This window comes from Syngnathus acus, chromosome 13 (genome assembly GCF_901709675.1).
Source record: "Syngnathus acus chromosome 13, fSynAcu1.2, whole genome shotgun sequence".
In the NCBI taxonomy this organism is placed as follows: domain Eukaryota; kingdom Metazoa; phylum Chordata; class Actinopteri; order Syngnathiformes; family Syngnathidae; genus Syngnathus; species Syngnathus acus.
The window spans coordinates 17,109,145-17,126,265 of NC_051098.1; the positions used below are offsets into that span (position 1 = coordinate 17,109,145).

The 17,121-nt window shown below is 57.7% G+C and overlaps 3 protein-coding genes across 7 annotated transcripts; all 3 read left to right on the plus strand.

Moving 5' to 3' along the window:
• The first annotated feature begins 36 nt into the window (after positions 1 to 36).
• Positions 37 to 6,376, plus strand: atg16l1 (ATG16 autophagy related 16-like 1 (S. cerevisiae)). 3 transcript variants are annotated; one of them, XM_037266840.1, is made up of 20 exons: positions 37 to 194; positions 629 to 740; positions 1,106 to 1,199; positions 1,305 to 1,416; positions 1,790 to 1,863; positions 1,939 to 2,008; positions 2,249 to 2,430; positions 2,521 to 2,586; positions 2,654 to 2,740; positions 2,829 to 2,888; positions 2,969 to 3,071; positions 3,238 to 3,343; positions 3,920 to 3,990; positions 4,216 to 4,287; positions 4,855 to 4,975; positions 5,050 to 5,155; positions 5,225 to 5,374; positions 5,455 to 5,502; positions 5,584 to 5,685; positions 5,802 to 6,376. In XM_037266840.1, the coding sequence occupies exons 2-20, from the start codon at positions 635 to 637 to the stop codon at positions 5,893 to 5,895; spliced, it is 1,824 nt and encodes a 607-aa protein (XP_037122735.1). In that variant the 5' UTR covers positions 37 to 194; positions 629 to 634; the 3' UTR covers positions 5,896 to 6,376. The 3 variants fall into 3 exon arrangements, with proteins under 3 accessions (XP_037122735.1, XP_037122736.1, XP_037122737.1); XM_037266841.1 differs by having other exon boundaries at positions 37 to 190; XM_037266842.1 differs by lacking the exons at positions 37 to 194; positions 629 to 740 and having other exon boundaries at positions 1,106 to 1,225.
• Positions 6,377 to 6,624: 248 nt separating this feature from the next.
• LOC119132003 (protein Atg16l2-like) lies at positions 6,625 to 11,294 on the plus strand. The gene is made up of 17 exons (XM_037266845.1): positions 6,625 to 7,371; positions 7,631 to 7,740; positions 7,838 to 7,911; positions 8,000 to 8,251; positions 8,383 to 8,448; positions 8,592 to 8,651; positions 8,721 to 8,780; positions 9,004 to 9,112; positions 9,367 to 9,472; positions 9,588 to 9,658; positions 9,734 to 9,805; positions 9,901 to 10,015; positions 10,090 to 10,195; positions 10,377 to 10,529; positions 10,615 to 10,662; positions 10,720 to 10,821; positions 10,931 to 11,294. Exons 1-17 carry the CDS (start codon positions 7,263 to 7,265, stop codon positions 11,022 to 11,024), a joined length of 1,707 nt encoding a protein of 568 aa, XP_037122740.1. The 5' UTR covers positions 6,625 to 7,262; the 3' UTR covers positions 11,025 to 11,294.
• A 742-nt stretch (positions 11,295 to 12,036) lies between these two features.
• On the plus strand, positions 12,037 to 16,987 carry arrb1 (arrestin, beta 1). Of its 3 annotated transcripts, none has more exons than XM_037266858.1 (16): positions 12,037 to 12,181; positions 13,175 to 13,205; positions 13,282 to 13,342; positions 13,411 to 13,455; positions 13,526 to 13,722; positions 13,831 to 13,890; positions 14,062 to 14,129; positions 14,207 to 14,363; positions 14,514 to 14,598; positions 14,684 to 14,756; positions 14,968 to 15,105; positions 15,207 to 15,290; positions 15,391 to 15,414; positions 15,645 to 15,718; positions 15,782 to 15,830; positions 16,412 to 16,987. In XM_037266858.1, exons 1-16 carry the CDS (start codon positions 12,162 to 12,164, stop codon positions 16,509 to 16,511), a joined length of 1,266 nt encoding a protein of 421 aa, XP_037122753.1. In that variant the 5' UTR covers positions 12,037 to 12,161; the 3' UTR covers positions 16,512 to 16,987. The 3 variants fall into 3 exon arrangements, with proteins under 3 accessions (XP_037122753.1, XP_037122754.1, XP_037122755.1); XM_037266859.1 differs by having other exon boundaries at positions 14,210 to 14,363; XM_037266860.1 differs by having other exon boundaries at positions 12,038 to 12,181; positions 14,228 to 14,363.
• The last annotated feature ends 134 nt before the right edge of the window (positions 16,988 to 17,121 follow it).

The window sequence follows — 17,121 nt, forward strand, 5'->3', positions numbered from 1 at the left end:
GGTAAACGCCCCCAAAACGACGTCATTTTCACGCGACCTGGCGCGGAAGAAGCGCACCTCCCTCCCACTGGAGCCAAAATGGATCCGAGGCGCAGTAAGCAAATTGAGGGAAGTCGTGTTGACTCGGAAATGAAAGGGAACAATTTGACGGGCTAAAGAACCAAGTTAAACAACTTCTTTAACAACGCAGGTAGGTATCAATGTCATCTGACGACGTCGGAGGCTATTTGTGCTCCCGAAGGATGTTTGCGGCTACTTTAGCATGCTAACTAGTTGAGTCACGTCTCTTTGCGTTCCCTTTTTGTCGAAAGAGGCACCAAATACACGCGCTTCTTTGCCTCCTTGTCATGTTCGTTCTGAAGAGATTCCGTTTTTATTCCGAATTTGCTTGACCTGAACGTGACGTCAACAAAGTTCTGCTGCTCTCACAACACGTGACAGACAAACATCTCAAGTCGGAACGTCATCTTCTGCCGTCGGGAGTGATGGGCAGAAAGTATGAAGCGACGTACATTGACAATTGAAGACTCATTTCAGCCCACCCCTATTGTACCGTCTGAGTGTTTTCAAAATGCAAGCTTTCCCACTCTCACCAATGAAGAACGCTCGATCGTGTTTGTGCGTTCAGGCGGCCATGGCGCAGCGACGCGGCGCCTGCACGTGGAAGCGACACATCTGCGAGCAGCTCAAGCTTCGCGACCGTCTGCAGCGGCACGGCTTCGAGGAGCTCGTCCATCAGTGTGAGTGTCGTCGCCGGGCCGGCATTGTGACACCTACGATGGCTGCTGACCTCAGACCGCCCGCGATAAAACGTGTATTTCCTTTTTTGCTCGAACAATTGGCGATTGTTTGAGCAAGTATGTGGATTCAGGCAAGAAAAGTCACGATGAGCAAATGTGCTTCAGCATCCATGTTCGGGCTCCTTTGAAACTTTCAAAGATGACCTGACTTGCTCTTCATGGCACTTTCTCAGCGGATGGCTTCAAATCTATGAAAGGGCAAACGTGACATCGCGTTAGCTGGCTGACTGCGCGCGTGCGTGAAAAAGTACCAGCGGACAAATGCCCGTCAAATCAAGTCACAAAGACCACGCCGCCCGTTTCAGACAATCGTCTGCTGGAGAAGTCGGACCTGCGCGCCGTCCTGTCGGAGCGCTACCAGGCGGACAAGTACGAGGTCGCACGAGGACACGATGCCACGTGAGCGCCGCCGTCGGCGACCAAAGGTGTCCCCCCCCCCCCCCCCCCCCCCCTTTGTCGCCGTGCCCCTTTGTTTGGCTGAGCGGGTGTCTGGCTCGCTCGCAGGGCGGCGACGGACGGGGGTCGCGGCGACGCGCTAGTGCTGCAGCAGGAGATGGCCGACATGAGGATCCGCCATCAGGAGGAGCTGACAGAGCTGCACAAGAAACGAGGAGAGGTGGGTGGTTGGGTGTGTGTGCGCGCACGTGCGTGGACATCGAGCTGCTTTTGGTCAAAGGGGCCGGGCCGGGCCGCGCGCATAGTGTTTGGAACAGGCCGCTGGTGCATGCCGTTTTATTTGTATTTTGAAAAGCCCACTCCTAAATGAATGGGCAAAATGATTGAGTGGCGTGAAAAAGTGCAATCCTAAGTGTTTTCAGCGTCGTTGTCAGCGACGCAAGATGGCTGCCTTCAGCTGGCAGTGCAGTGCCGCGCAGTAGTGGCCCAGCTCAGCGCGGTGCCGTCAAAGGCGATGAGCGCGCAAAGAAAAGAAGCTGCCGCTTTCCCATTCCTTAAGCTGTTTTTTGTGGGCCGCGCGTCTCGTCCCGCAGCTGGCGCAAACCGTCATTGAGCTCAACAACCTGATCCAGCAGAAGGACAAGGAGATTCAAAGCAATGAAGCCAAGTCGGTAGCCGCGCGCGCGGGTCGCCCCCTAGGGGCCGGGGCCGGCCGCCCCTGACCGCCGCTGCCTTCTTTCAGGATGCTGGAGTACCAGCAGCAGACGGCTGCCCTGGAAGGAGACTGTCGAGATCTCAACAGCTGCCTGCAGGTAGGGGGCATGATATGCCATCCTTTCCTCACTTGTTTTTGGGGCCCTCGACGCCTCATTCGAGAAGAAGGCCTCGGCGCTAGCTAGCCTTCGCTCAGGTTTGCATCCCAGCGGGCGTGGAGGCCGCCATCGGCCGCCATCGGCCGCCATCGGCCGCCGTGCTTCATCTATATCGTCTTTGGTGTCCGTCTGTCGGATTTGTAGCGACCAGACTTGTAGGCTCGCCGTTGTGTCGCGCAGGACCTGGAGCGAGCCAACCAGACTCTGAAGGACGAGTACGACGCCCTGCAGATTACCTTCAGTGCCCTGGAGGAGAAACTGAGGAAGACCACGGAGGACAACCAGGAGCTGGTCTCGCGCTGGATGGCCGAGAAGGCTCAGGAAGCCAACCGGCTCAACGCGGAGAACGAGAAGGACAGCAGGTGGGTGGGGGGGGGGGAGAAGCGTGCTCGCTCACTCACGCAACGCCAGACGCAGCGGTGCCACTCCCTCTTTGTGCCCCCTCCCCTCAGACGGCGACAGGCCAAACTGCAGAAGGAGCTGGCGGACGCCGCCAAAGAACCGCTCCCCGTCGACCCGTGGGTGAACCGGTGGCTGGTCACGCGGGTGGAGGCGCCGCCCGCGCTCACTTGTTTTTCTCCTCAGGGACGACGACATTGAAGTTCTGGCCGAGGATTCCGGCAAGGCGGGAGGCGAGCAGCCGCACGGCCGAGCGCTCGGCAAAACTCCCAGGTCAGTTTACGGCGCCGCTGACAAAAAGCAAAGCACGCCTTGTTGTCAAAGGTGCCATGGGAATTGAAGTTGAGGTTTTGTCTTTCAGCAAGAAAATCTCCCAGATGCCCCCTGGTGGTCTGCTGGATTCCATCTCCAACATTTTCGGGTGGGTGGACGCGTCACCGGGGTGTATTTGCGTGACCTTCCCGTGGCTCTCCGATGCACGCCGCTCGTTGTTGTCGGCAGGCGGCGAGGCGCAAACTCCTTGAGTACGTCTCCGGAAAACAGCGAAGTGCCGCCGGGGGCCAGCGTGGACGTTCGAGTCCCGTCCACAGCGCTGCATGTTTTCGTGAGTACCTTTCCTCTCTCTCTCTCTCTCTCTCTCTCTTTCTCTCTCTCTCTCTCTCTCTCTCTCTCTCTCTCTCTCTCTTCCCCCCCCCCCCCCCCCCCTCCCCTCTGGCTGTATGTGAGCGTTTGACCGCCTGCCTTTCATGCCTGTGCTGTGTTTTGTCCAGGAAGCGCACGACGGCGAGGTGAACGCCGTGCGCTTTGGCCCCGGCTCACGTGTCTTGGCAACGGGAGGCATGGACCGCAGGGTGAAGCTGTGGGAGGTGGTGTCAGGTGGGTGGCGCACGCACGGGTAGGCAGGGAGGGGCACACACGCATGGGCGTTGCGGCCGCCGCTCCATGGTCGATGATGAACAGTAAAAGGTCTGATTCCCCACAATTCCCTCCCGGCCGGCCCGCCGGCACGTTTCGGAGACGCAACGTGCCGGCGTCCTCACGCCTGGCTCACAGTGACGGGAAGTGACAACATTCGGAGGCCGAGCGCAGATCTTTCCGGGCTCCCCGTGATCACCTCCGACAAGAGCAAATTGAAAAGAACCAAGCCGAGCGTCAGTCCCGGGAGGGGCGGGGCCAATGATCTTGAGTTTTCAACCTGAGACCTTGGTCGCTTTCGCGCGACTGGCGCCGCCCACGTGCCACCGGCCACGTGCCACCGCCCACGTGCCACCGCCCACGTGCCACCGGCCACGTGCCACCGCCCACGTGCCGCCTACTTTATCCAGTTGCACTTTGTGGGAATAATTGAAGCCTGTTTGTTAGTTTGAGTTGTCCATTCATGGCTGACACATTTGACTTGAAAGCAGGTGTCTGACCCGCCGCGCCCGTGGGCGTGTGCATGTGTGCGCGCAGGTCGCTGTGAGCCCAAAGGAGCGTTGACCGGCAGCAACGCCGGAATCACCAGCATCGAATTTGACAGCACGGTAAGTGTGGTGTGCGCAAAGCTCTTTGAGCGCTCAAAGCGGGACAGCTACTTTGGCGCGCCATAACGCCGTGAACCCATCCATTTGAAAAAGTTGACTTGGTAAGAGGCCCAATGTTGTGACTCCTTTGCATGCCTCACACTGCTGAAAAGAAAAGAGGGAGAAACGCCATTGAAATAGCACGCCTGCCAACCCACATTAGCTGATAAATGTGTGTGCGTGCAGGGATCCTACCTGTTGGCTGCCTCCAATGACTTTGCCAGTCGCATCTGGACTCTGGATGACTACAGACTGAGGGTCAGTGGCAGGAAAACACACAGCCGAGGTCTTGTTGCCGTGCCGTGCGTGGGAAGGTTGTTGATTGGTTCAGCAGTTGCTTAGTTCGCCCCAGTCCGGGACAAACGAGTCCAGTCGTACGTCGGCGAGGTCTGTGATGAGAAGTAAAAGGTCTGAACCGGGATGAGCCCCGCCCCCGCGGCTGCCGGGTCGGCTCCCAGCAGCGCCCGCTATCCATCGCGTTCCGACAGTCTGGCGCCGCCGGTCCGGGATCTGCTGACAACAACGGATGTGAGGTCACGCGCCGCCCGCCGGGAGCGCTCGCGGGCCGGCCGACCGACCGACATCCTACATGCACCGGAGGGCGTCGGGGAGGGCCGGGCCGGGCCACGGGGGCGGGTCCCGCTCGTGATCTCCAATCTTCTGCTGAGACCCACACTGACGGCGCACGGCATCTTTTTCTTGGCCGCCATTGCGCTCGGGCCCAACATTTGGATCTTCAATCCATCCACCTTGGCGCTGTGTGAAAGGGGGGGAGCAGGCGGGGGCTCATTGAGGCATCCGTCCGTCCGTCTTTGCTCTCCGCAGCACACGCTGACCGGACACAGCGGGAAGGTTCTGTCGGCTCGCTTCCTGCTGGACAACGCTCGCATTGTGTCGGGAAGCTACGACCGAACCCTGAAGCTGTGGGACCTCCGCAGCAAAGTCTGTACGTAACGGTCCGGCGTAGGCGGAGACTCCGCCCCCACCCCGGCCCATCGCTCGCTTGTGTCCGTCCGACAGGCATGAAGACTGTGTTCGCCGGCTCCAGCTGCAATGATATCGTGTGCACCGAGCAGTGCGTGATGAGCGGACACTTTGACAAGAAGGTCCGCTTCTGGGACATCAGGTCAGTGAGGCGCAACCTACCCCCCCGCGGGCACGACGGCGGCGTCACTAGAAGCCGCTTTGCTTCCAGGGCAGAGAGCAGCGTGCGGGAGCTGGAGCTTCTGGGCCGGGTGACATCTTTGGACCTGAACCAGGACCGCAGCGAGCTGCTGACCTGCTCCAGAGACGACCTGCTCAAGATCGTGGATCTGCGCGCCAACGCCGTCAGGCAGACTCTCAGGTCCGACTCGACTGGCCCGGCCGGCGTGACGCCGCTGTAGCGTTTGCGAGGCTCACGCTCGTCTTGTCCTTCCTCTTCAGCGCCGAGGGCTTCAAGTGCGGTTCCGACTGGACCCGGGTGACTTTCAGGTGGGTTTGACTAAGAAGGAACTTTTTGCGAGCCCGCGCTGGAGATTTGTTGTCCTTGGATTTGGCACACCTTCCTTTCAGCCCCGACGGAAACTATGCGGCCGGCGGCTCGGCGGACGGCGCGCTGTACATCTGGAACGTTCTGACCGGGAAGTTGGACAGAACACTGGAGCGCAGTCACAAGTAAGTTCCCCGATCATTGGAATATGGCGTGACACGTGTGTGGGAAATGTCTGGCTGCCCTTGAATGTGCTTTTGAAGCTTCCCCATCCAACGCTTCCCCATTGTCGCTCCCGCAGCTCGGCCATCAACGCCGTGTCGTGGTCGCCGTCGGGCGTGTACGTGAGCAGCGTGGAGAAGGGCAGCAAGGCCATCCTGTGGTCCGACATGTGACGGAAGGAAGGACCGGACTCCGTCCCGCCTTCGCCTTTTCTTTTTAATATCCGACGCCAGGCCGATGTCGGCACTCGGCCCAATCGCCAGCCAGCCAGCCCGCCAAGTCCTGATCCGGTGGGCTCGGCCCTGACCCGCCCCTACAAAACGGCGTACTTGCGCCATTACGGGCGGGACCTGCGCTGTCCGCCTGTCAATATCATGTTGACTTTGTGCACGTAGCAAGTGATTAAAGACGTCCAAGCCACCCTGGCCCGGCTCTCGACCGAGGAGGACAAAGTGCAGGCCGAGCAGGTGCGGTGGCGCCGTGGGCACCTTCGAGCTGCGTCGAGCAGCTTCGTGCCTTCATGAAAGTCCAGTCGGCCCGCGCAAACGTATTATCCCATTTTATTGTCAATGGTATTTTCATGTATTGATTGGTTGTGGCATTTGAAATGCAAAGTGGCTTGCTGAAGATGCAACATTGATCAAACTTGCTGTAGTCTTTATTTGCCGAAAAGTCATCTTTTTGCATTGCCCGAGCAAACCTTTTGACATTAGCACACAATACTTCATGCGGTGAAAAGACGAGACAAAACAATACAATGGAAACCTGCGAGTTTGGACACGCCCGGGTCGGGTCGTACCCCAAAACCTGAAAGCATCCACCCAAGCTAAAAGCGGCCGGTCCCTAAAGAGGGGGGGGGGGGGGTTGCGTTGTAGCCCATTCCGGCGCCAGCCAGCCACGCAGGCCGTCGGATCGATGACCGCACGGATGAACTCAATCAAGTCGGTGAAATGTGCCACCTGCATGCACACAGGGTGGCCTGCTCTTTTCACGCCACAAGTTTTTAAGTCGCTCTTCACAGCCCCACATTTAAATGTGTGTCGCCGGCGGGTTTCAGGTTGCCTTCTCTCGCGTGGGAAATGGGCTCGTCCTATATCCCACACATCAAAAGAGGTCAGCTGCATGGCGTCCTCATGCGTCGCTATCCGACTCCAGATCGTCATCTTTGTCGCCCCGAGGAGGTGCATGGCCATCCGTCCGTTTTACGCTCAAGTGTCCTCGTTTGGATGCCGGCCAGACGAGCCGACTCAAAGCCGAGCCAAGCCGAGCTGACGCAAAGCCGAGCCGATCCATGGCAGGCCCCCTCCAAATTAGAATGTTCCGCAAACTAAATTTTCCCCGATGAAAGACTCGGATTTTGCAGTTTCACTTTAAAAGCGGAAGTCGGCGCTCATTGGTCGACAGTGTCATACAGGAAAAACAAAGCAAAGCAAGTTCGGCAGGGCGAAGAAAGTTGGACCAAGACAGTCGGACGAATTCCGCGGCTGACTCGCGGCGTGGACTGCATCCAGGCCGCCCGAGAGCGCGTGTGAGCTGAGCCATGAAGGACACCCCGGCGGACGGCGAGCTGTGGAAGGGCCACGTCGTCCAGCAGCTGCGCCGCCGAGACCGGGAGCAGCACCACACGTTCCGAGACCTCGTCTGCGCCTGTAAGATCTGCTGCATTCGCTTCGCTTTGCTTTGCTTTGCTTGCCTCGTTGAAATGTGATTTTCACAAAGCGTCTGATTGCAAAATCCATTTGAATTGGATTCAAGCGCTCGTTGACACGCAGGCCCGCCTGTTGCTTGCCGCGCGTAAATGGCGTTCGCTCGCTGCAAGCGATTGCCATCAAATATGCTGGCCGTCGTGCGACGCGACTGGTCGCGCCAGTCCGGTCGCTTTCCGCGCTCACTGCGGCCTTCTTTCAGACTCTCGGCTGCTGGACAGAGGGGGCGCGAGCGACTGGTTGCCGGCGGCGAGCTGCGGCGCCGTGGTCTGGGCCGCGCGTGTGCAGCAGCTTCACAAGGCCGCCGGAGAGGTCAACGCATGACGAACGACGCCAGCACAGTCACTCGCTCGCGATCTGCCGATTGTGCTTGTTTTTTGAACAGTTCCCCTTTTTGATTGTCTTGCAGTTGGCGTGTCAAGTGGTGGAGAAGCAGCAGCAGATGACAATCAAAGACAGCCTTTTGGATGGTCAGCGGGACAGGTAAAAAAAAAAAAAAAAAGATTCCATCGACAGGTCGTTGCGGTGTTTGCAAAAGCAATATCTCCACCCACTTGCCTTTTGTTGGCAGGCTGCTGCAAGGCGAGCGCGGCCTGGCGGGCGCGCGCCAGCTCCGCCAGCAGCTGTGCCTTCGGGCGCAGCGGCTGGAAGTGGACAACAGGCTGCTGAAGAGCAAGTACGACGCTCTGATGGAGCGCCAGCGGCGGGCCGAGCGGCGTCTCAGGGAGGAGAAGCTCCGGGGAAGCGGCCTGCTGGAGGACGTGATGGCGCTCAAGCGGCAGGCGGCCGCGCGCCTCAACCGGCGAAACGACAGACGCTCCAGGTGCGGTGGCTCAGCTTCCGTTCTTCTTCTTCTCCTCCTCCTCCCTCCCTCCTCCTCCCCCCCCCCCCCTCCTCCTCCTCCCGGTTGTGGACGTGAAGTCCAAGCCACCGTGTACTGCTTGTGTGACTCAGAGTTCAAGACGCCAGCCTGCAGAAAGATCTGCAGACGGCTGCCAGCTCTATGGTCAACGCGGACGGGTGAGGCCTTCCCCCGGCGTCAGGCAGTGCCTAGATGGGGCAAAGAAAAGCCCCAAAATGTGGAGCTCAAATGATCCCTGCCCGCTCTAAGCATGCTGGCTGGCGCTTCTGCTCCCTCTCCCAAGCGTTTGTGTGTTTTGCAGCTGGGCGTGTTTAGCACCCGGCAAAAAGTTGGCCGAAAAAGGTCAAGAACGTCTCTTGAGGTGAGCTCCTCTAATTGGAAAACAACTTTTCACACTGCGCGAGATCACAAGGCTTTTTTTCTTTCTCAGATCTGCTCCGGCATCCCGAAACTCTCTGAGGATCCCGGCGTCCATCAGAGAACTCTTTGAGTGAGCCCTAACTCTCTTTTGAAAGTCAGACAAAAGCACAAGCTGCTTCGTGGAGGATAAGGTCGCCGGTCTGGCATCCAGAGTCTAAACATGGACCTGGAATGAGGCTCAGCCCAAAACGGACAGAGCCTTAGATCAAACCAAATTGGATTTAGGCTGACTCCCGTGGGCGGGGCCACTCGGGCTGCGGTTCATCGGGGCTAACCCTGAGCGCTGTCTACAGGAGGAGGCGGGGCCAGTCTGAGTGCGCTCCAGAAGAACAAGAGGAGCCGGCGCGCCCCGTCGGAGTCCCCGCGTCGGCAAGACTTCCCGGCCGGGCCCTGCACGTCCTGGTAAGATCTCGTGAGCACCGCTTTCTTCCTTCTCCCCCAAAGCCACCCGACATCTCGCGAGAGGAGGCCTGCCTTCCTGCCTTCCTGCCTTCCTGCCTGCCTGCCTTCCTTCCTTCCTTCCTTCCTTCCTTCCTTCCTTCCTTCCCGGCCGGCCGGCCGGCCGGCCGGCCGGCCAGTCGCAAACGGACGCCGACAAAGAGGACGGCACACGTTTGTTAGCTGCACAAAAGGAAAGCTGCTCTTTGATTTGACAGGAAGCTCACGAGCAGGGCGTCAACACGGCAGCGTTCTGCTCCAGCTCTGCCCTGCTGGCCAGCGCCGGAACCGACAGAGTGGTCAAAGTGTGGGAGGTCCGAGCAGGTTGGCCTGTCTTCCTTCCTTCCTTACCAAAACACAAGCTCCGGTGCTGCCCCGACATCCCGCCGACCGGTTTGGATTGCCGACGCCGACCAGTTTGTCTTGCCGACGCCTTCAGGTACCCTCAGACACCAGACCACCTTGGACGGGAGCACGGAGGGTCTGACCTGCGTCCAGTTTGACCCCACGGTGAGTAGCGCCTTTGACCTGGTTGCCTGTGACCTCTGACCCCGGCTCATTGAAAATCCCGCCCGCCATCGGCAGGGTCACCGAATTCTGGCGGGCTCCTACGACAAATCGGCTTTGCTGTGGTGTTTGGATCACCCGGTTGCCAAGGTAACGCTCAGGCCTGACTTGACCGACTGCGGATGGGCGTGTGTTTGCATCTGCGCGTCTGACTCGGCGTGTGTGACGGACCGCGTGCGCGTCAGCTGACCCTGACGGGCCACAGCAGGAAGGTGACGGCGGCTCGCTTCAGCGGTCATCAAGTGGTGACGGGAAGCGCCGACGGGACCGTCAGGATATGGGACCTCCAACGCGCCGCCTGTACGTGCTGACCCACCCATGGCCTCAGAGGCTCGCTTGCTGGGCTCACTAACGCGCCTCGCCCGGTCCTTCAGGTGTCCACTTGGCCCGAGTGGCGTCCTTCTGCAGCGATGTGGTCTGCTCGGAAAACGTGGCCATCAGCGGACATTTCGACCACAAGATCCGACTGTGGGACACCAGGTGAAAGAAAACGAAGGGTGCTTTAGGGGAGGCCTATTCTACCCGAGTGCGTGGCCAGCTTTCTTACAGTCTAACGTGGGAATGTCTGGCGTGGGGCCCCAAATGCGGCCCCAGCGGCGTCTCTCTCGCAAGCGTCATTGAGTGCGTCACTGAGGGCGGGGGACGTGTTGTTTGGCTCCAGGCTGTCCAGCTGCGTCCACTGCCTGTCGGCGCAGGGCAAAGTGACATCATTGGACCTCAGCGCCGACGGCCGGCACCTGCTCAGCTGTTGCCGGGACGACGGACTGCAGCTGCTGGACGTCCGCAGCTGGAGCCACGGTGGCGCCTCCTTCAGGTGAATGGCATTGCCTCTCTGCCCGGCCCGGCCCGGCCCGTATTGGCTGAGCTGGCTAACGTGTCGCGCTTTGCTTTGGGCTCAGAGCGGAAGGCTTCAAATGTGCAAGCGACAGCACCAAAGTGGCCATCAGGTGAGCTTTCCCTCGACTGGCCGCCACGCTTCTTCTTAATGCCCGCCGTCTCGTCAGCCCCGACGCTCGCTTCGTGGCGGCGGGATCGGCAGACGGCGCCGTCTACATCTGGAACGTCTCCGCTGGAAACCTGGAGACGCGCCTGGCTGACAAGCACAGGTACCGTCCGGCCCACGCGCGTTGTTCTTTGGACTTGTGTGGTGCGGCGTGCCGTCCCGTCTCGCCCCGCCCCGCCCCTCCTTAACCTGCTCCTGCTTTGATTCTCCAGCGCGTCCATCAGCGCTGTCTGCTGGTCGCCGTCCGGCGAGTACACGACAAGTGTGGACAGAAAGGGACGGGCCGTCCTCTGGAGTGACATCTGAAGGGATTTTTTCTTTCTTTCTTCAGAGATGTTTTGGTTCTGGTCAGCGATTATTGATACGCCGTTTGCCCGCAACTGAAATTGAGACGGTTAACACTTGACCAGCGAGTCAATGTTAAGTTGTTGCTTCCCACTCAACGTTCGTCTTGTTTCTTTCTTTTTTAAGTGTAACTCTGTTTGTGATGGTTTGTTGACACGTTTTGTGACTTTTAAAATGACTTTTAGCATCTGTTGTGCAATGTGAGCAATAATAAAAGAACAAGAAAAAGTGTGTCACTTTTTTTTTTTGTCTTCCCTTTCCTTCAATTGTTGGCTTCAAGACGACAAATGAAGTCCAGGCCAGGCTTGACTTGGGGGGGGTTGCAGTCGCGAGAATGCTTGCGTTTTATCTTTATGTTTAGGGAAGGGCTAGGGAGCCGCTGTCCTGCCCTGCCCTGCCCTGCCCCTGCCCGCGTGTGCCTCCTTCACGCACCTGATTCGAATGACCGACACTGACGAGCTGATCGTCGGAACCGGCAGCAAGTAACGCTATCGAGCAGGTGAGACCGGATGTCGTGCGTCGCGAGCTTGGGATCGCGCACACTCGGTCGGCGAGCCTGCATGGCTGGCTGGCTGGCTGGCGAGAGTCCGAGAGTGACGCACGCGCTGGCCGCTCCGCTGTGCGTGGCGGGCGGCACCCGAAACCTTTGCCGGCCTGCCATTCCGGCCAGCCGCGCTTCTAAAACGCTCACCTGTTGTCGCGTGGCAGCTTGACGTTGTCACACGCAGTTTGGCCGACCGGCGTCGAAATCGTCAAAAACTTCATGCGGCCAGCAGGTGGCGACATTGTTAACGCTCTGGCTTTGAAAAGGTGAAATGGAGAAAAATGTTCTTGGATTTCTGGATCCTTTTGATGCTCTTGTTCACATTTTTGCCCTCTAAAAGCTCCCTGCGATGAGTGGCTGGGTGGGGTGGGTTGGGGTGGGGTCTCTCCTCTGATCATGTGACTACAGAGAACACTTCCTCCCTTCAGTTTCCAAGGTGACGGGATCCCTCCTCCTCCTCCTCCTCCTCGTCGTCGTCCTCCTCCTCCTCCTCCTCTTCCTCTCATTCTCATCATCTTCGGTGTGTCCACTTGCTCGTTATCGTTGGCATCAGGATGGCAGATAAAGGAACCAGGTAGCTTTGTGTGTGCGTGCGCCAGTGCGTGCGTGTGTGCGTGCGAGTGTATGTGCGCGCGCGCGCGCGCGGTCATGCGATCCCTGATTGGTTGGAAATCCTCCACGCGTGTTTTTTCTTACGTACTTAGTCGTGCAGTGATAGGAGGCGACACATTTCAAACTTGACGTCAAATGGTGTGTGTGTGACGTCATCGTGTCAAACGTGTGTGTGTCTGTCGGTGTCCGTGCAGTGTGCACACATGCAGCGAGAGACGTGAGAGCGTAGAAGCTGGTTACCACGACAACGCGGCAGAAACCGCACGTCGAGAAAGTCGAGTGAAGTTTTAAAGTCACCTGAAGCGGATGGAATTTCGGAAGTCACATTGACGTAGGCTTGAGCAGGAAGTGGGGAAAGATTGAAACAAAAGAAAAAAAGAGAAAGAAAATCAGCGGCGCCACCACCGAGCACGTGACTTTCCTTCGAGGCGTGAAAAATAACCTGGAACTATTCCTCTAAATATTTGGAAGCGCGCGTCGTCTCCGAAGAAGTGTGCATGTTGTTTGCTCAGAGTGTCCAAACGAATTGAGGCATCGCTTGATGAAATCTTGGACGGATTGAGCTCCATTTTGTCGCGCGCGTTTCAGGCTCTCGACACAAAGTGCGCTCTCATTTATGCGCTGATTGATTGATTGATTGATTGATTGATTGATTGATTGATTGGGTCTTTGTGTGGAATCCCTCCCCAAAAAATAAAAGCCTTCATTTGCTTTGGAAAACAATATTCAACATGTCGGAATGCTGTTGCAATGGTGCTCTGCATTGTACTGCTGCCCCCCAGTGGCCAAGGCACGCACAACGGAAGGAGCAGCATGCTCTTTGAATGGAAGCACATAGTGTGGTTCAAAGTCAGCACTGTGACGCACACGATTGAAGCATTCTAGAGGAAAGATCAGATGGCGAGGCTCTCTTTCAGAACCCAGCCTAATCCCGGACGTATGCTCTCGTTTTCAGAGTTTTTAAAAAAGCCAGTCCCAACGGGAAGGTGAGTGTTCCGCCTTTGCTTTTTGTCGCCGCCGGACGGGCCCGCCTGACCGACCGCCGTGCACGGGTCTCTTCAGCTCACCGTCTACCTGGGCAAGAGGGACTTTGTGGACCACGTGGAGCGGGTGGAGCCCGTCGGTAAGAGAAGCTCCGGGGCGTTTGCGGGCGACGCCGTGCTCAAGCGCTCCCATGCCTTTTCTCATCAGATGGCGTCATCCTGATCGACCCCGAGTACTTGAAGGAGAGAAAAGGTTTGGAGGAGAGCCGGCCGCCGGTGGTTCCCACCGTCCCTTTTGCCGAGACGTCCTTGTTGTCTTGCAGTGTTTGTCACGCTCACCTGCGCTTTCCGATACGGGCGCGAAGATTTGGACGTGCTGGGCTTGACCTTTCGCAAAGATTTGTTTGTGGCCAACGAGCAGGTGTTTCCCGCTCTTGGCGACCAGAAGACCCCCTTGACTCGTTTGCAGGAGCGCCTGATGAAGAAACTGGGAGAGCACGCCTACCCGTTCACATTGCAGGTACGGCCCGAGCGGCCTCCTTCCTCGCGTCCAAACGCTCCTCCTTGAGGGCCGAGTCTCGCGCTCCTTTGTTGGGGTTTGAAGAAGCAGACCCATTTTGTCTTGCAGATCCCGCTCAACCTGCCGTGTTCTGTGACGCTGCAGCCGGGCCCGGAGGACACCGGGAAGGTAGCCGCGCTCGGTCGCCGGTACTTGGGCAAAAAATGAAATGAGCCAGCGTGTGTGTGTGTGTGTGTGTGTGTGTGTGTGTGTGTGTGTGTGTGTGTGTGTGTGTGTGTGTGTGTGTGTGTGTGTGTGTGTGTGTGTGTGTGTGTGTGTGTGTGTGTGTATGTTGTTCAGGCCTGCGGCGTGGATTTTGAAGTCAAAGTGTTTTGTGCGGACAACGCTGAGGAAAAGATCCACAAAAGGTAAAAGGCTTCCGTTCCGGCGCATGCATTATGAATGCCAGTGCATTAGTGGCGCAAAGCGCGATCAATAACATTAGTAGCGGCGGCGGCAACGGCAGGAACTCCGTTCGGCTGGTGATCCGCAAGATTCAGTTTGCGCCGGAGAAAGCCGGGCCTCAGCCCAGCGCCGAGATCACCCGCCACTTCCTGATGTCGGACAAACCTCTGCACCTGGAGGCGTCCCTGGACAAGCAGGTGAGCCCAAAAAATGAAGACAGGCAGAGAGAGAGACGGAGAGAGAGAGAGACGGAGAGAGACGGAGAGAGAGAGACGGAGAGAGAGAGAGAGAGAGAGAGAGAGAGAGAGAGAGAGCGCGCTTGCGCCGCCATGCCCTCTTGCTTTCAGATTTACTACCACGGAGAGCCCATCAGCGTCAACGTTCACGTCACCAACAACACCAACAAGACGGTCAAGAAGATGAAGGTGTCAGGTACGGGGCCGGCTCTCCGATCCTTTGCTCGCCGGCTCTCCGATCCTTTGCTCGTCTTCGCTGACCCTCGCCCCGTCTTTCGCAGTGCGACAATACGCCGACATCTGCCTCTTCAACACGGCGCAGTACAAATGTCCCGTGGCCTGGCAAGAGTCCGAGTGAGTCCCGGCCGTAGTCCAACGCGGGCGGGCGGGGCCCGGCCCCTTTTAGAAACGGGGTTGTTAGCTTCCACGTCTGAGCGCAAACGTGGCTAGCGGCAACGTGGTGGTGGTGGCGGCGGGCGGCATTAGCTCCCTCATGTCGACGGAAGGCGGAGATGCGGTCGAGATGTGGCAGGATATCCTCAGGGCCAGCCATTTGTCTTCCCAGTGACGTGGTGGCTTCCAGTTCCACCTTGTGCAAGGTTTTCACCCTGACGCCGTTTCTGTCCAACAATCGAGAGAAGCGAGGCCTGGCGCTGGACGGCAAGTTGAAGCACGAAGACACCAACTTGGCTTCCAGCACGCAGTGAGTCGGCCGGCGTGCCTTGCAGTGTTTGGCTACAATGAACCCAAGAAAAACAACATACATATTGAGAAAAATCTGACGTCAAGGAACGTTGTGTTCAGATTGCGGGAGGGCGCCGACAAGGAGATGTTGGGCATCGTGGTGTCGTACAAAGTCAAAGTCAAGCTGCTGGTTTCTCGAGGCGGGTCAGTTTTCTTTTCCTTGTCCATCTTAGGCCCCCTAGTGGCCAAAGTCAACCGGCACCAAAGCCACGTGATCATGAGCATGTTTTGTTGTGGTCTGCAGGCTCCTGGGAGACCTGGCCCCCAGGTAAGCTTGCACCTTTCCGTCACAGCGGTCCAAATATCTCTTGAGTTTTCTTTGTTCCAAGGGGATGACGCCCCTTTTTGGGGGGGGGGGGGGGGGGGGAATTGTTGTCAAGTTGCAAATGGTTCTGGCAACAAGCAGATGGCAGACGTCTCGGCTGACGCTGCAGGCTGAGCGCAAATGGCACCAATTTCACCAATTCCAAATTTGTGATCAGCTGTTCTGTTCGCCAGTGACGTGTCGCTGGAACTTCCCTTCACGCTGATGCACCCCAAGCCTTGGGAGGAGTCGCTTGACGGCGAAGAGAGTAAGATTTGCCTTGGCGCTTCCTCGCAATGGACATGTGTGTCTCATTTGTTTTGGCTCGCAGCTGCTGACGAAGCCCAGAGCGACACTAACCTGATCCAGTTTGATGCCAAGTAAGCATTGCGTGCGTGCGTGCGTGCGTGCGCGCGCGAGTCCCATGTGTGGAGCGGATGTCTATCAAGTGGATGATGGCTTCATGTGTCTGCTGTTGAGATCTGACATGACACCATGCACTGACATTGTGTGATGAATGAATTTCCATCCATCCCTTCTTCTTTGGCAGCTCAGGCTCTAGTTTATGTTGAAACCAAATCTCCACTCTTTAGTCATCTTTCTCCTCTTTTAGTAAGTCACAGTATCCCATCGCTAGTGACCAGTGGGCTAATCATGTCCTTGGGGCTTAGTACCTGCAAAAGCAAAAAGTCCATCTTTTTTGGGGTGCTTTCACGGTCTGTGGTAGACATCAGCGTCCTCGCAGCCCTCAGCTAGCCAAAGTCACGTGACCAAACTTAGCAACCAGGTGAGCAACTGTGATGTCATTTTTAGTGGACAGCGTGACGCAGAAATGCCCCCCACCCCCCACTGGCGCTGGAGGTGCCGTTTCACGTGGTCACTCACCCTAACCCTAACCCTCACTCACTCACTCACTCGCTCACTCACGTGGGGCTTTTTCTTTGGCTCTTGTGCTCCGTAGCGCTGACGACGACATCATCTTTGAAGACTTTGCCCGTCAACGGCTTATCGGCGCGAAAGACGACGAGGACGAAGAGGCGGCGGAGGTCAACGACAGATAGAGCCGGCCGGGAAGGGCGGGCGAGAGTGGGGGCGCCGTCCGACCGCCCGCTTGCAGGTCCAGCAGGTCCCGGAAACGCTCTGCTCGTTTGTCTCCTCCAACACGCGCGTCTGCCTCGTTAGCTTAGTCGGACGGACGACAACCCGGGCAAAGGTTCGGCGTCATTCCACGGCCGATCGGATTTTGCTTTGAACATCCCCGTGCACGCGCGTTCGCTTTGGCACGGGAGATGGATACGTTTTCATGGTCGGCGCTCGATTGCTTTCCCTGTCGCGTTGCGGAATAGTTGAACGTGCGCGGCTTCATTCCGAAGACCTCCTCCGTCGGGGGGTGTAGAAACCAGTTCGCGCCTTGCACCCGAACAGGGGACACAACTTGATCAATAGCGTCAAATGATTGCCAGTTCGATACACTTTGTCAAGTAACCGCTCTTTGTACCTACATGCGGATGGATCCAAATAAAGCACGTTAATGTTACGCATTTGCAATTGTTTCTTCAGTCAACGCGTGAAAAGAAATGTCTTTTGAATTTCAACCACCATCGCCCCCCCCCCCTCCCGCCGGAATGAGGAGGAGTCAAGCGGCGAGTGCGGGGCGACGCTGTCGGGTTG

Coding starts and splice junctions, on each gene's coding strand:
- arrb1 (XM_037266858.1), top strand. CDS start 12,162: ATGGCAGATAAAGGAACCAG. Junction 13,456..13,525: donor GTACTTGAAGGAGAGAAAAG/GTTTGGAGGAGA, acceptor GTTGTCTTGCAG/TGTTTGTCACGCTCACCTGC. Junction 15,106..15,206: donor AACTTGGCTTCCAGCACGCA/GTGAGTCGGCCG, acceptor CGTTGTGTTCAG/ATTGCGGGAGGGCGCCGACA.
- LOC119132003 (XM_037266845.1), top strand. CDS start 7,263: ATGAAGGACACCCCGGCGGACGGCGAGCTGTGGAAGGGCCACGTCGTC. Junction 9,806..9,900: donor TGGATCACCCGGTTGCCAAG/GTAACGCTCAGG, acceptor CGTGCGCGTCAG/CTGACCCTGACGGGCCACAG. Junction 10,663..10,719: donor AGCACCAAAGTGGCCATCAG/GTGAGCTTTCCC, acceptor CCGTCTCGTCAG/CCCCGACGCTCGCTTCGTGG.
- atg16l1 (XM_037266840.1), top strand. CDS start 635: ATGGCGCAGCGACGCGGCGCCTGCACGTGGAAGCGACACATCTGCGAG. Junction 741..1,105: donor CGAGGAGCTCGTCCATCAGT/GTGAGTGTCGTC, acceptor CGCCCGTTTCAG/ACAATCGTCTGCTGGAGAAG. Junction 4,976..5,049: donor GGACCTCCGCAGCAAAGTCT/GTACGTAACGGT, acceptor TCCGTCCGACAG/GCATGAAGACTGTGTTCGCC.